The 16,338-nt window shown below is 45.5% G+C and overlaps 1 protein-coding gene across 3 annotated transcripts in view; it reads right to left on the reverse strand.

Moving 5' to 3' along the window:
• Window positions 1-16,338, reverse strand: part of LOC143282326 (DIS3-like exonuclease 1) — a 44,200-nt gene that overhangs the window by 13,760 nt on the left and 14,102 nt on the right. For all 3 annotated transcript variants that reach the window (XR_013055235.1, XM_076587930.1, XM_076587931.1), the window contains exons 11-17: window positions 16,126-16,279; window positions 12,951-13,099; window positions 10,810-11,001; window positions 9,487-9,589; window positions 8,068-8,162; window positions 3,115-3,271; window positions 904-999 (exon numbers count right to left, since the gene is read on the reverse strand). Coding sequence is in view for 2 of the 3 variants with exons in the window: in XM_076587930.1 (XP_076444045.1) it covers window positions 904-999; window positions 3,115-3,271; window positions 8,068-8,162; window positions 9,487-9,589; window positions 10,810-11,001; window positions 12,951-13,099; window positions 16,126-16,279 (946 nt within the window). In the remaining variant the exon portion in view is untranslated. The remainder of the gene's footprint in view (window positions 1-903; window positions 1,000-3,114; window positions 3,272-8,067; window positions 8,163-9,486; window positions 9,590-10,809; window positions 11,002-12,950; window positions 13,100-16,125; window positions 16,280-16,338) is intronic.

Raw genomic sequence — 16,338 nt, forward strand, 5'->3', positions numbered from 1 at the left:
TGGAATTGTCCAATCTCCCAGGTCAAAGGATGTGCAAACCTGCTAGTGCCTGAATCCCCCTCATGTATATGCACACAGAAGATCATATGCATGTTAAAGATCCCGTAATCCATGTCAGCATTTGGTGGGTTATGGCAACAAGAACATTCCAGCATGCCCCCCACGCACCCCTCCCCATCCAGAAAACAGAGTATGGCTGCCTACATGGTGGGGTAAAAACGGTCATACACGTAAAATCCCACTCATGTACACAAGTAAACGTGGAAGTCGCAGCCCACGAACGAAGAAGCAGAATTAAATGTATTTCTGGTGAATATGTCCTGTCAAGGTCTCTACCCTCTCCTACTGATGACAGAACTTTTGCATTCTCTGGTTCAACAGTGTGACACGGCAGGAGAGGTTTTAGTTTTCCAGCTGTACCAGCCTGGAATTCACTGCTTTCTCCAATCCGTCACACCCCCTCACTCACATCTTTCAAAACCATGTCTAAAACCATTCCTTTTGAAGCAGCCTCTGCATAATGAAGGCATTGCTTTTCATTGCTGTACTCTGTGGACGCACAGCTATCTAAGCGCTATATTAATATTCTATTATTATTATCATTATTACTATTCTCCTTCTTCTTCTTACTACTACTACTACAACTACTCCTCCTACTCCTACTACAACTACTACTATTATTATCATTATTATTGTCAAACTGATCAGAAGAAACCTAAACCTTTACTCGTTAAGTTTTGTTGTTGTTGTCTTTAATAAGCATCAATGAAGTAAACTGAAGTAAACATTACAGCAAACTGTACAAAAGGAACTGTAGGTGTGAGAAAACAACCACCAAATACAGGAAGCTAAAGGAAGGAAGGGAGGAAAAGAAACCGTACATGTCATTTTAAACCCACTTACCAGGGCTTTGGACGGAAACACTTCAGCAATCTTTTTGGCCACCCAGTGGTTAGCGAAGATCATACACTCTGCTATCGTCTCATGGACCTCCAGGTGCTGAAATCACGAGGGTGAGGGTTGTATCGTAACAAATACACACACGCACATTCATGGCCACGCGCACACAGAAACCATGTCCGTGTATGTGCATTTGCACACGTTTACACACACGCGCGCGCACACACACACACACACACATACACACACGCACATGCAAGGCCACGCGCACACAGAAACCATGTCTGTGTATGCGCATTTGCACACATTTACACACACACACACACACAGAGAAGAAATAAGCCACAAAACAAGAAAAGACTGAGAGAAAATCAAACTAAAGTCTCTTTAAGACACACGCTAACCCTTTCTCCATTCCCACATACCACCTATCACTTCTCTATAAAAGGTACAGTCTTGGGTTAAAGTACTCCTTCCACCCCTTTCCTGCCTCCTCTACCTCCTACACCCCTATTCCCACATCTATTCAGGCTACATATCATCTTTCTCCATCTCTTTTTCACCTCCTCTATCCCCTACATCCCTATTCCCACATCTTTTCAGGGCTACAATCATCTTTCTACACCTCTTTCTCACCTCCTCTATCCCCAACACCCCTATTACCACATCTGTTCAGGGCTACAATCCTCTTTCTACACCCTTTCCTACCTCCTCTATCTCCTACACCCTATTCCCACTCTATTCAGGGCTACAATCGTCTACACCCTTTCCTACCTCCTCTATCTCCTACACCCTATTCCCGCATCTATTCAGGGCTACACTCGTCTTTCTCCATCTCTTTCTCACCTCCTCTATCTCCTACACCCCTATTCCCACATCTATCCAGGGCTACACTCGTCTTTCTCCATCTCTTTCTCACCTCCTCTATCTCCTACACCCCTATTCCCACATCTATTCAGGGCTACATAACGTCTTTCTCCATCTCTTTCCTACCTCCTCTACCTCCTACACCCCTATTCCCACATCTATTCAGGGCTACAATCCTCTTTCTACACCTCTTTCTCACCTCCTCTATCCCCAACACCCCTATTTCCACATCTATTCAGGGCTACAATCATCTTTCTACATCTCTTTCTCACGTCCTCTATCTCCTACACCCCTATTCCCACATCTATTCAGGGCTACAATCCTCTTTCTCCATCTCTTTCTCACCTCCTCTATCTCCTACACCCCTATTCCCACATCTATTCAGGGCTACAATCCTCTTTCTCCATCTCTTTCTCACCTCCTCTATCTCCTACACCCCTATTCCCACATCTATTCAGGGCTACAATCGTCTTTCTACACCCCTTTCCTACCTCCTCTATCCCCTACACCCCTATTCCCACATCTATTCAGGGCTACAATCGTCTTTCTCCATCTCTTTCTCACCTCCTCTATCCCCTCCACCCCTATTACCACATCTATTCAGGGCTGCATTCCTCATTACCTGGTTATTGTGTTGCGTTGTACTATATTGTACTGTATTGTGTTGTGTTGTGTTTAGGGGTACACGCCTCCCTCCACCCCTTTCCATACCCTTCACCTCTTTAGGGGTACACGCCTCCCTCCACCCCTTTCAATACCCTTCACCTCTTTAGGGGTACACGCCTCCCTCCACCCCTTTCCATACCCTTCACCTCTTTAGGGGTACACGCCTCCCTCCACCCCTTTCCATACCCTTCACCTCTTTAGGGGTACACGCCTCCCTCCACCCCTTTCCATACCCTTCACCTCTTTAGGGGTACACACCTCCCTCCACCCCTTTCCATACCCTTCACCTCTTTAGGGGTACACGCCTCCCTCCACCCCTTTCCATACCCTTCACCTTTTTAGGGGTACATGCCTCCTTCCACCCCTTTCCATACCCTTCACCTTTTTAGGGGTACACATCTCCCTCCACCCCTTTCCATACCCTTCACCTTTTTAGGGGTACACATCTCCCTCCACCCCTTTCCATACCCTTCACCTCTTTAGGGGTACACTACTCCCTCCACCCCTTTCAATACCCTTCACCTCTTTAGGGGTACACTACTCCCTCCACCCCTTTCAATACCCTTCACCTCTTCAGGGGTACACACCTCCCTCCACCCCTTTCCTCCTTGCCATACACCCTCACCTCTTTAGGGCTACATGCCTCCCTCCACCCCCTTCCTCCCTGCCATACACCCTCACCTCTTTAGGGGTCAGATCCTCCACCCCTTTGGTCTCCGTCAGCTGGATTTGAACCTCCACACTCTCCAGCTCCAGGGCACCGCCATGGGTCCTGCGCGCTTTCAGAGACCGCCCCAACTCCGTCAGCTTCCGCAGGCACCATCGCAGCTCCTTGACTCTGCAGTCACACGGGTGAGAGCAGGTTCTTATGAACTTCCATTTCTTCCACCTTTTTTTTTTTTTTTTTTTTGCTGTGGCATCATTGCTGTGCATGTTTCAGCACCTGTACCTGAGTGATGGTCTTGGCATCAGTTACCTGGTTATCGTGCTGCATTGTACTATATTATGTTGTGTTGTACTGTATTGTGTTGTATTGTACTGTACTGTATGCATTGTATTGTGTTGTGTTGTGTTGTGTTGTGTTGTGTTGTGTTGTATTGTATTGTATTGTATTGTATTGGTTTGTATTGTGCTGTGTTGTGTTGTGCTGTGCTGTGCTGTGCTGTGTTGTGTTGTGTTGTGTTGTGTTGTGTTGTGTTGTATTGTATTGTATTGTATTGGTTTGTATTGTGCTGTGTTGTGTTGTGTTGTGTTGTGTTGTGTTGTGTTGTGTTGTATTGTATTGATCTTTGGAGCATTGTGTTGTGCTGTGCTGTGTTGTGTTGTGTTGTGTTGTGTTGTGTTGTGTTGTGTTGTGTTGTGTTGTGTTGTGTTGTATTGTATTGTATTGGTTTGTATTGTGCTGTGTTGTGTTGTGTTGTGTTGTGCTGTGTTGGTTAAACTGTGCTGCGCTGTGCTGTGCTGTGCTGTTTTACTCTTTTCATCACAACAGATTTCTCTGTGCGAAATTCCGGCTGCTCTCCGCATGCCAGCCTGCAATTTTTTTTTTTTTTTTTTCACTACTGAAGTGGTTTGTTCTACAGAATTTGCCAGGGACAACTTTTTTGTTGCCGTGGGTTCTTTTTACGTGCGCTAAGTGTATGCTGCACAGGGGACCTCGGTTTATCGTCTCAGCCGAATGGTTAGCATCCAGACCACCACCCAAGGTCTAGTGGAGGGGGAAGAAAATACTGGCGACTGTGGGATTCGAACCAGTGCGCTCAGATTCTTTTGATCTTCTCTGTGTCACTGTAATGTGTGCAGTGCTCTTGATCTTCTCTGTGTCACTGTAATGTGTGCACTGCTCTTGATCTTCTCTGTGTCACTGTAATACAGTGCTCTTGATCTTCTCTGTGTCACAGTAATGTGTGCAGTGGTCTTGATCTTCTATGTGTCACTGTAATGTGTGCTGTGCTCTTGATCTTCTCTGTGTCACTGTAATACAGTGCTCTTGATCTTCTCTGTGTCACAGTAATGTGTGCAGTGCTCTTGATCTTCTCTGTGTCACAGTAATGTGTGCAGTGCTCTTGATCTTCTCTGTGTCACTGTAATACAGTGCTCTTGATCTTCTCTGTGTCACAGTAATGTGTGCAGTGCTCTTGATCTTCTCTGTGTCACAGTAATGTGTGCAGTGCTCTTGATCTTCTCTGTGTCACAGTAATGTGTGCAGTGCTCTTGATCTTCTCTGTGTCACTGTAATACAGTGCTCTTGATCTTCTCTGTGTCACAGTAATGTGTGCAGTGCTCTTGATCTTCTGTGTGTCACTGTAATGTGTGCAGTGCTCTTGATCTTCTCTGTGTCACAGTAATGTGTGCAGTGCTCTTGATCTTCTCTGTGTCACAGTAATGTGTGCAGTGCTCTTGATCTATGTGTCACTGTAATGTGTGCAGTGCTCTTGATCTTCTCTGTGTCTCTGTGTCACAGTAATGTGTGCAGTGCTCTTGATCTTCTCTGTGTCACAGTAATGTGTGCAGTGCTCTTGATCTTCTCTGTGTCACAGTAATGTGTGCAGTGCTCTTGATCTTCTCTGTGTCTCTGTGTCACAGTAATGTGTGCAGTGCTCTTGATCTTCTCTGTGTCATTGTAATGTGTGCAGTGCTCTTGGTCTTCTCTGTGTCACAGTAATGTGTGCAGTGGTCTTGATCTTCTCTGTGTCACAGTAATGTGTGCAGTGCTCTTGATCTTCTCTGTGTCACAGTAATGTGTGCAGTGGTCTTGATCTTCTCTGTGTCACTGTAATGTGTGCAGTGCTCTTGATCTTCTCTGTGTCACAGTAATGTGTGCAGTGCTCTTGATCTTCTCTGTGTCACTGTAATACAGTGCTCTTGATCTTCTCTGTGTCACAGTAATGTGTGCAGTGCTCTTGATCTTCTCTGTGTCACAGTAATGTGTGCAGTGCTCTTGATCTTCTCTGTGTCACTGTAATACAGTGCTCTTGATCTTCTCTGTGTCACTGTAATGTGTGCAGTGCTCTTGATCTTCTCTGTGTCACAGTAATGTGTGCAGTGCTCTTGATCTTCTCTGTGTCACAGTAATGTGTGCAGTGCTCTTGATCTTCTCTGTGTCACAGTAATGTGTGCAGTGGTCTTGATCTTCTCTGTGTCACAGTAATGTGTGCAGTGGTCTTGATCTTCTCTGTGTCACAGTAATGTGTGCAGTGGTCTTGATCTTCTCTGTGTCACTGTAATGTGTGCAGTGCTCTTGATCTTCTCTGTGTCACAGTAATGTGTGCTGTGCTCTTGATCTTCTCTGTGTCACTGTAATGTGTGCAGTGCTCTTGATCTTCTCTGTGTCTCTGTGTCACAGTAATGTGTGCAGTGCTCTTGATCTTCTCTGTGTCACTGTAATGTGTGCAGTGCTCTTGATCTTCTCTGTGTCTCTGTGTCACAGTAATGTGTGCAGTGCTCTTGATCTTCTCTGTGTCACTGTAATGTGTGCAGTGCTCTGTGTCACAGTAATGTGTGCAGTGCTCTTGATCTTCTCTGTGTCACAGTAATGTGTGCAGTGCTCTTGATCTTCTGTGTCACAGTAATGTGTGCAGTGCTCTTGATCTTCTCTGTGTCACTGTAATACAGTGCTCTTGATCTTCTCTGTGTCACAGTAATGTGTGCAGTGCTCTTGATCTTCTCTGTGTCACAGTAATGTGTGCAGTGCTCTTGATCTTCTCTGTGTCACTGTAATGCAATGCTCTTGATCTTCTCTGTGTCACAGTAATGTGTGCAGTGCTCTTGATCTTCTATGTGTCACAGTAATGTGTGCAGTGCTCTTGATCTCCTCTGTGTCACTGTAATGTGTGCAGTGGTCTTGATCTTCTCTGTGTCACAGTAATGTGTGCAGTGCTCTTGATCTTCTGTGTGTCACAGTAATGTGTGCAGTGCTCTTGATCTCTGTGTCACTGTAATGTGTGCGGTGCTCTGTGTCACTGTAATGTGTGCAGTGCTCTTGATCTTCTCTGTGTCACTGTAATACAGTGCTCTTGATCTTCTCTGTGTCACTGTAATACAGTGCTCTTGATCTTCTCTGTGTCACAGTAATGTGTGCAGTGGTCTTGATCTTCTCTGTGTCACTGTAATACAGTGCTCTTGATCTTCTCTGTGTCACTGTAATACAGTGCTCTTGATCTTCTCTGTGTCACTGTAATGTGTGCAGTGGTCTTGATCTTCTCTGTGTCACAGTAATGTGTGCAGTGCTCTTGATCTTCTATGTGTCACAGTAATGTGTGCAGTGCTCTTGATCTTCTCTGTGTCACAGTAATGTGTGCAGTGCTCTTGATCTTCTGTGTCACAGTAATGTGTGCAGTGCTCTTGATCTTCTCTGTGTCACTGTAATACAGTGCTCTTGATCTTCTCTGTGTCACAGTAATGTGTGCAGTGCTCTTGATCTTCTCTGTGTCACAGTAATGTGTGCAGTGCTCTTGATCTTCTCTGTGTCACTGTAATGCAATGCTCTTGATCTTCTCTGTGTCACAGTAATGTGTGCAGTGCTCTTGATCTTCTATGTGTCACAGTAATGTGTGCAGTGCTCTTGATCTCCTCTGTGTCACAGTAATGTGTGCAGTGGTCTTGATCTTCTATGTGTCACAGTAATGTGTGCAGTGCTCTTGATCTTCTCTGTGTCACTGTAATGTGTGCAGTGCTCTTGATCTTCTCTGTGTCACTGTAATGTGTGCTGTGCTCTTGATCTTCTCTGTGTCACAGTAATGTGTGCAGTGGTCTTGATCTCCTCTGTGTCACAGTAATGTGTGCAGTGGTCTTGATCTTCTCTGTGTCACAGTAATGTGTGCTGTGCTCTTGATCTTCTCTGTGTCACTGTAATGTGTGCAGTGCTCTTGATCTTCTCTGTGTCACAGTAATGTGTGCAGTGGTCTTGATCTTCTCTGTGTCACTGTAATGTGTGCAGTGGTCTTGATCTCCTCTGTGTCACAGTAATGTGTGCAGTGCTCTTGATCTTCTCTGTGTCACAGTAATGTGTGCAGTGCTCTTGATCTTCTCTGTGTCACTGTAATGTGTGCAGTGGTCTTGATCTTCTCTGTGTCACAGTAATGTGTGCAGTGCTCTTGATCTTCTCTGTGTCACAGTAATGTGTGCAGTGCTCTTGATCTTCTCTGTGTCACAGTAATGTGTGCAGTGCTCTTGATCTTCTCTGTGTCACTGTAATGTGTGCAGTGCTCTTGATCTTCTCTGTGTCACTGTAATGTGTGCAGTGCTCTTGATCTTCTCTGTGTCACAGTAATGTGTGCAGTGCTCTTGATCTTCTCTGTGTCACTGTAATGTGTGCAGTGCTCTTGATCTTCTCTGTGTCACTGTAATACAGTGCTCTTGATCTTCTCTGTGTCACAGTAATGTGTGCAGTGCTCTTGATCTTCTCTGTGTCACTGTAATACAGTGCTCTTGATCTTCTCTGTGTCACAGTAATGTGTGCAGTGCTCTTGATCTTCTCTGTGTCACAGTAATGTGTGCAGTGCTCTTGATCTTCTCTGTGTCACAGTAATGTGTGCAGTGCTCTTGATCTTCTCTGTGTCACAGTAACGTGTGCAGTGCTATGCAGTCATGTGCTTTGAAATATTCTTTAACGAAAAGAACAACAACACAAACCTGCGAGTGAGTTCCTTCCCCTGAGCTGCCTGGAGTTCCGGGACATTGTCGACGATGTCTTGTCTGCTGCAGCCGTCACAGATCCTCTGGGCCATCTGCATTGCACAGAAAGAGATTTCAGCTCCGGTTTCAAGAGGATCTGAGTGAATGAACGAACTTGACTTCTATGTGGCGCGCAAAAAATGTCCACACTTACGTGGCGTGTTCACAGCGGCACCCACCCAAAAACAGACACAGACAGAAACAGACACAGACAGAAACAAGAAGAAACAATAAAATGTCTGTGCAGCAAACAACAACAACAAGAACACACACACACACACACACACACACACACACACACTGATTTAGAAAATGGGGGATGGGGTGGTGGGAGAGAGGGAGTATTTGACTTTGGCTAACTTTGGAAGTAATAACATATGTTTTCACTGTATCACTGCTTTTCTTTTTTTCTAAGACAGCAAGAGAAGACTTTTTTCCAAGGTGTGAAATCAAGCAGACTGATCCATACACGCTACACCTCATCTGCATAATTTATTTCATTTCTATAAAAAGCAGATGCCTGACCAGCACATGAACTGAGCACACTGGTCAGGCCTTCAGGGTACGGTAACAGTTCTTGCAATAAATAACTAAAACATATATAAACATATATTTTAGAACAATGAAGACAACTGAAATATGAAAATCAAACGACATACAATAACGATTGTTGCAATAAATAACTAAAACACATACAAATGTATATTTTAGAACAATGAAGACAACTGAAATATGAAAATCAAAAGACATACAGTAATGGTTGTTGCAATAAATAAATAAAACACTTATAAATGTATATTTTAGAACAATGAAGACAACTGAAATATGAAAATCAAACGACATACTCCACCCCCACCCCACCCCCTCCCATTTCAGTTCATATAATTCACATGGCGATCTATCCAAGTCATCCTGAGCTTCATGTAAGGCAACATGTAGATGCTGTAAGTCAAAAGAAAAGTTACAAACTGATTTTTTGTTGTTGTCAATTCAAAAGAATATCTAACTGTTTATGAATAACCACAATAAAAGCTTTGATGCTCCTGTCAAGGAGCACAGCCAAAGGCAAATGGGACAAATCACCAAACATTTTAGAAAGCATGAAAGACACAACTATTTTCTGCTCTTAACTCTCTCCATACGAACGGCGAAAGAGATGACGTTAACAGCTTTTCACCCCAATTACCATCATCAAAATATTGCAAGCGGAAGGCTCTTATACTGAAGACGTGAATGTTGACAAAGAATACCACAATTCTGACGACGGAAGCTAAAGGTTGAGTCATTCAGACACCCACAGGACATCCGAGGGGTCTGTGTAGAGGAGAAGAGAGGACTGGCCGTACTGAGTGAGTTAAGGAAAAAAACCCAACTAACCTCATAGAAAAGCTTGTACTGGGAATGGATGACCGTACGTCCGTACCACACCTTGACCACCTCAAACTGGGGCGTCAGCTCCCACATCACACTCACTGCATACCTGAAATGACAGGTCTAAACAATACTTACTTGAAACGACAGGCCTGACAAAAATGCATACCTGAAACCACAGGTGTGAAGAATACATACCTGAAACCACAGCTGTCAAAAATGTACAGTAGAAAAAGTACAAACCTGAAACCACAGGTGTGAAGAATACATACCTGAAACCACAGCTGTCAAAAATGTACAGTAGAAAAAGTACAAACCTGAAACAACATACTTAAAAATGCATACCTGAAACCACAGACTTCAAAAATGCTTACCTGAAGGCTTGAAAAAAAAGCATACCTGAAGTTACACACATAAAAGAATGTATACCTGCAAAGCACAGGCCTAAAATAATGTATACCTGTAAGCATGAGCTTAAAGAATGCATACCTGAAAATACAGGTTAAAAATGCATTCCTGAAACCGGAGACCCATTAAAAAAAAAACTTTTTAAAAACAAAATGAAGATCTATAGCCAAAAATGTATATCAAGTTCTGCGCACACACAGTAAAGTAACCCTCCAGGACACACACACACCTCACACACACCTCTGTCTTTCCCACTGACACGGGGACACAACATAACAAGATACAACACAGCACAACATAACAAGATACAACACAGCACAACATAACAAGATACAACACAGCACAAGATACAACACAGCACAACATAACAAGATACAACACAGCACAAGATACAACACAGCACAAGATACAACACAGCACAACATAACAAGATACAACACAGCACAAGATACAACACAGCACAACATAACAAGATACAACACAGCACAACATAACAAGATACAACACAGCACAAGATACAACACAGCACAACATAACAAGATACAACACAGCACAAGATACAACACAGCACAACATAACAAGATACAACACAGCACAAGATACAACACAGCACAACATAACAAGATACAACACAGCACAACATAACAAGATACAACAAAGCACAACTTAACAAGATACAACACAGCACAAAAATACACAGCACAACACAAAACAACACATTAACTCCCAGGGGAAACACACACACACACACAAACACACACACACATAAACACACAACACACACACAACACACACACAACACACACACATAACACACACACACAACACACACACAACGCACACACACAAACACACACACACACACACACAACACACACACAACACACAACAAACACACACACACAACACACACACACACACCTGTCCTTGCCACTGATTAGGGAACACAGGTTGGCGCTGAGGATTGCAGGCAGCATGTCATAGCGCCGGTCAGCCAGGTAGATGGTCGTCGACCGGCACCGCGCCTCCCTGTCTGTCAGTGACCCCGGGTGGACAAAGTAGGTCACATCTGCAATGTGCACCCCAAGCTCTAAGTTCCCGTTGTCCAACTTCCTGTAAAAACAACAATAATGATGATGTTAATGTGCATTTATATCACATGATGCTTACCCTCCAACTCTAAGTGTACTTTTTTCTTTTATTTATTTTTTTTTTTGCTGCCCCATCATCTGCACCGTTTCAGTGGCATTAATCCCACACCGCTCATTTATATTCCTCCATACACGGCCACACCCGGGTTCGTCCGTCACAGTTCCAGGGTCGGCAGTCCACAGGGAACCATCGATGTTAGGTCGACAGGAGGCCACACACCAGAGGAGACCCTGCATAGCTGCTGAGTCACTTCGGTGGTGTTCAGTGGTTCCTGTTCTGTTTTAACGTACTTAGGACACCACCTACTAAGCCCCCTACTGACAATAATGGGTTAGTCGCGGAGCCAGACTGAGTGAGCGTCCCTCCCAGGGTGGAGACCACCACCATGCCCCTCAAACAACAGCCCCACCATGAATCTGCCGACACTGATGACATTGAACTCTAAGTGTACTTAACGTCTAGTATGAATAAGATACTGATATATATATATATATATATATATATATATATATATATATATATATATATATATATATATATATATATATATAAGATACTGATTATATATATATATATATATATATATATATATATATATTGAAATAAAACTTGCTAAACATGTTATTTCCAAAACAGTGTAATATCACTGATTTCTCAGTGTCATATTCAGGCTGCTCTCCCCGACAACAATTTATTGTCTTGTCTTGTCTCGTCTTGCATTGCATTGCATTTTGTATTGTATTGTACTGTATTGCATTGCATTGCACTGTATTCTTCTTCTTCTTCTTCCACGTTCCCTAACCATGCTAGACTTTCAATCCGGTCAGGACGGGGAAGTCCGTGGTCCGCCACAGGGACCCACCAGTCCCAACAGTTTCTCTTGGAGCTCCACCAGGCTGGGCTATGCCTTGCGTCTCAGGGTGTCGAAGGTGGGGCAGGACTGCAGGATATGGGAGGGGGTCTGTGGGCCTGTGCCACAAGGGCACTGGTCAGTATGGGATACAGACGAGAGAGGAGCTGACAGTGTTCCATTCGCAGTCTGAAGACTGTGACCTGTGCCGCTCTGTCCAGCTCACGGATGCTATTTTTTTCTCATCTTCCGGCCCAATGTCCAGATGCTGGCGCCATGCTTTCCTGAAGTGGTCTTTCAGCATCGTTTTTGCCTCGCTGTAGGACACTGGGTGGGCTGGCTGCTCTGATTTGCTGCCTGCCTTGGATAGGCGGTCCACCTCTTCATTGCCCCCTATGCCACAGTGGGAGGGGATCCACTGCAGCACCACAGTGGTCTTCTGTTTGAGGGGATTCAGTTCTTGCACGGTATTCTATCACTTTAGCTTTTGTCACAGCATATTTCCCTCTCTGGAATGAAACTGGCTGCTCTCCTCTGGGACAAATGAGCACATCACCATAGTGCAGCACCTCACATACACAATTTTTTTTTTTGCTTTTATTTCTGTCTGCAAGTGTATTTGTTTTAGCATTGATAACGGCAACAAAAACGATACAAAGTAAAAGCTTTACCAGCAAGAGTCAACATGTTTTCTGAAGGAGGATTTATTTACATGTATGGACAATACCAAACACACACACACACACACACACAATACTGTGAACCCTATGTAGTACATACTGTGTCAGTCATCAACTACACCATAATCACCTAAACAACAACAACAACACACACACACACACACACACACACACACAGACAACTATGAACCCCTACACACTGTGTCAGTCATCAACTACACCATAATCACCTAAACAACAACACACACACACACACTCACACACACACACACACACACAGACAACTATGAACCCCTACACACTGTGTCAGTCATCAACTACACCATAATCACCTAAACCACACACACACACACACACACACACACACAGCAACTCCTCACCTGAGAGACAAGGTGTCATCCACATCCTCACAGCCTTTAGGGTCAATGCTGAACACCAGGTGAGACTGACGGAGGTCGCGACGCCGCTTCACCTCTTCGTCGGACATCTGCCATGGACTCTCGTCACTGTCTGTGGGCATTTCCGCCAGCTGTAGGGGCACACCAACACACAGCGGCTTTGTTCGTTTATTTATTTATAGTCTGTTCATCTAACATGATGATGTTAGACTGGAGGGTATTGGGTGGAGGGGTATTGGGTGGTGGGGTATTGAGGTATTGGGTGGTGGGGTATTGGGGTATTGGGTGGAGGGGTATTGGGTGGAGGGGTATTGGGGTATTGGGTGGTGGGGTATTGGGTGGAGGGGTATTGGGGTATTGGGTGGAGGGGTATTGGGTGGAGGGGTATTGGGTGGAGGGGTATTGGGGTATTGGGTGGAGGGGTATTGGGGTATTGGGTGGAGGGGTATTGGGTGGTGGGGTATTGGGGTATTGGGTGGAGGGGTATTGGGGTATTGGGAGGGGTGTTGGGGTATTGGGTGGAGGGGTATTGGGGTATTGGGTGGAGGGGTATTGGGTGGTGGGGTATTGAGGTATTGGGTGGAGGGGTATTGGGGTATTGGGTGGAGGGGTATTGGGGTATTGGGTGGAGGGGTATTGGGTGGAGGGGTATTGGGTGGAGGGGTATTGGGTGGAGGGGTATTGGGGTATTGGGTGGAGGGGTATTGGGTGGAGGGGTATTGGGGTATTGAGTGGAGGGTATTGAGGTATTGGGAGGGGTATTGAGTGGAGGGGTATTGGGGTATTGGGTGGGGGAGTATTGGGTGGAGGGGTATTGGGGTATTGGGTGGAGGGGTATTGGGGTATTGGGTGGAGGGGTATTGGGTGGAGGGGTATTGGGGTATTGGGTGGAGTATTGGGTGGAGGGGTATTGGGTGGAGGGGTATTGAGGTATTGAGTGGAGGGGTATTGGGTGGAGGGGTATTGGGTGGAGTATTGGGTGGAGGGGTATTGGGGTATTGGGTGGAGGGGTATTGGGTGGAGGGGTATTGGGGTATTGGGTGGAGGGGTCATCAGTCATACTGCCAGTAGAAAACAGATTGTGACAAGCTGCCCACCACAGAGTGGTATATGTCTTCAGCGACTGGTGTTAGGTATCAGCAATTTTGTCTGTCGGGGTGGGCTGGTGACTAATGACCTCTCCACCCAATACCCCATGACCCCTCCCAATACCCCTCCACCCAATACCCCAATACCCCTCCACCCAATACCCCTCCACCCAATACCCCAATACACCTCCCAATACCCAATACCCCTCCACCCAAAACCTGAATACCACTCCACCCAATACCCCTCCACCCAATACCCCTCCCAATACCCAATACCCCTCCACCCAAAACCTGAATACCACTCCACCCAATACCCCTCCACCCAATACCCCTCCCAATACCCCAATACCCCACCACCCAATACCCCTCCACCCACACAGCGGCTGGCACATCAAATAACCACATGCTTGAGGACCTAATTTCTGAAACAAGATTCAGAAATACTTTATTATTTCTGAAAGAAATTTTTGACATGTTTGCTGATAAAAAGGTGACATACAAACCAGCATAGGCATCACATTCAAATTCACAGACCAACACAAAAGTCTGAACATGCTCCAATGATGAAAAGTACAATAATTCATAATAAATACATGCTCAACACTTCATGAGCCCACACAATACACTTTACAATCAGTATATATCTGAAGTCACTGTGTTTTGTAAGATTCCAAGCAATTCCTAACACCAATCGCTGAAGTCATGTACCACTCTGTGGTGGGCAGCTTGTCACAGTTTGTTTTTTACTTGCAGTATGACTGATGACCTCTCCACCCAATACCCCTCCACCCAATACCCCAATACCCCTCCATCCAATACCCCACCACCCAATACCTCAATACCCCACCACCCAATACCCCTCCACCCAATACCCCAATACCCCTCCACCCAATACCCCACCACCCAATACCCCCCAATACCCCACCACCCCATACCCCAAACCCCCTCCACCCAATACCCCAATACCCTCCGCCCAATACCCCTCCAACCAATAACCCAATACCCCTCCATCCAATACCCCACCACCCAATACCTCAATACCCCACCACCCAATACCCCTCCACCCAATACCCCACCACCCAATACCCCAAAACCCCTCCACACAATACCCCTCCACCCAATACCCTAATACCCCTCCACCCAATACCCCACCACCCAATACCCCAAAACCCCTCCACCCAATACCCCTCCACCCAATACCCCAAACCCCCTCCACCCAATACCCCAATACCCTCCACCCAATACCCCTCCACCCATCCTCCACCCAATACCCCAATACCCCTCCACCCAATACCCCAAAACCCTTCCACCCAATACCCCACCAACCAATACCCCACCACCCAATACCCCTCCACCCAATAACCCAATACCCCTCAACCCAATACCCCTCCACCCAATAACCCAATACCCCACCACCCAATACTCCACTGCAAGTCATCCTTTCTCTCAGTACCCTCCTCTCACACACAACCCCCAAAATCCAATCTATCACCTATTCTGCACACCCTGTGTATGAGTGTGTATGAAGAAACAATGAAGAAATGTCCAACGAATGCCTACCTGTCTAAATCACCTTGAGAAAGAAAAGATGAAGAAATGTCCAGTGAATGCCTACCTGTCTAACTCACTTTGAGAAGGAAAAGATGAAGAAATGTCCAATGAATGCCTACCTGTCTAAATCACCTTGAGAAGGAAAAGATGAAGAAATGTCCAATGAATGCCTACCTGTCTAAATCACCTTGAGAAGGAAAAGATGAAGAAATGTCCAATGAATGCCTACCTGTCTAAATCACTTTGAGAAGGAAAAGATGAAGAAATGTCCAATGAATGCCTACCTGTCTTAATCACCTTGAGAAGGAGAAGATGAAGAAATATCCAGTGAATGCCTACCTGTCTAAATCACCTTGAGAAGGAAAAGACAAAGAAATGTCCAATGAATGCCTACCTGTCTAAATCACCTTGAGAAGGAGAAGATGAAGAAATGTCCAATGAATGCCTACCTGTCTAAATCACCTTGTAGTGGACAGACAATAACCTAATGAGAAGAAGAAGAAGAAGAAACATCCCACCTGCGCAGGTGTGAAGGCGGACGGGGTCAGCTCGTTCTCAACCAGCAGGGCAGCGATTTCTGTTTCCAGATCCCCGATGGGCCCCAGTGCCTTCACCAGGTGGCCGTTGGGATACTGGGAGTCTGCCGGCCAGTTGTCAATCCGCACCAAACACCTGGACACAAGTCAAGACGTTGCCATGGTTTCAGTTTGTTTCTAATGGAGGCCGCCCCG

Source organism: Babylonia areolata, chromosome 5, assembly GCF_041734735.1.
Source record: "Babylonia areolata isolate BAREFJ2019XMU chromosome 5, ASM4173473v1, whole genome shotgun sequence".
NCBI classification, from domain to species: Eukaryota; Metazoa; Mollusca; class Gastropoda; order Neogastropoda; family Buccinidae; genus Babylonia; species Babylonia areolata.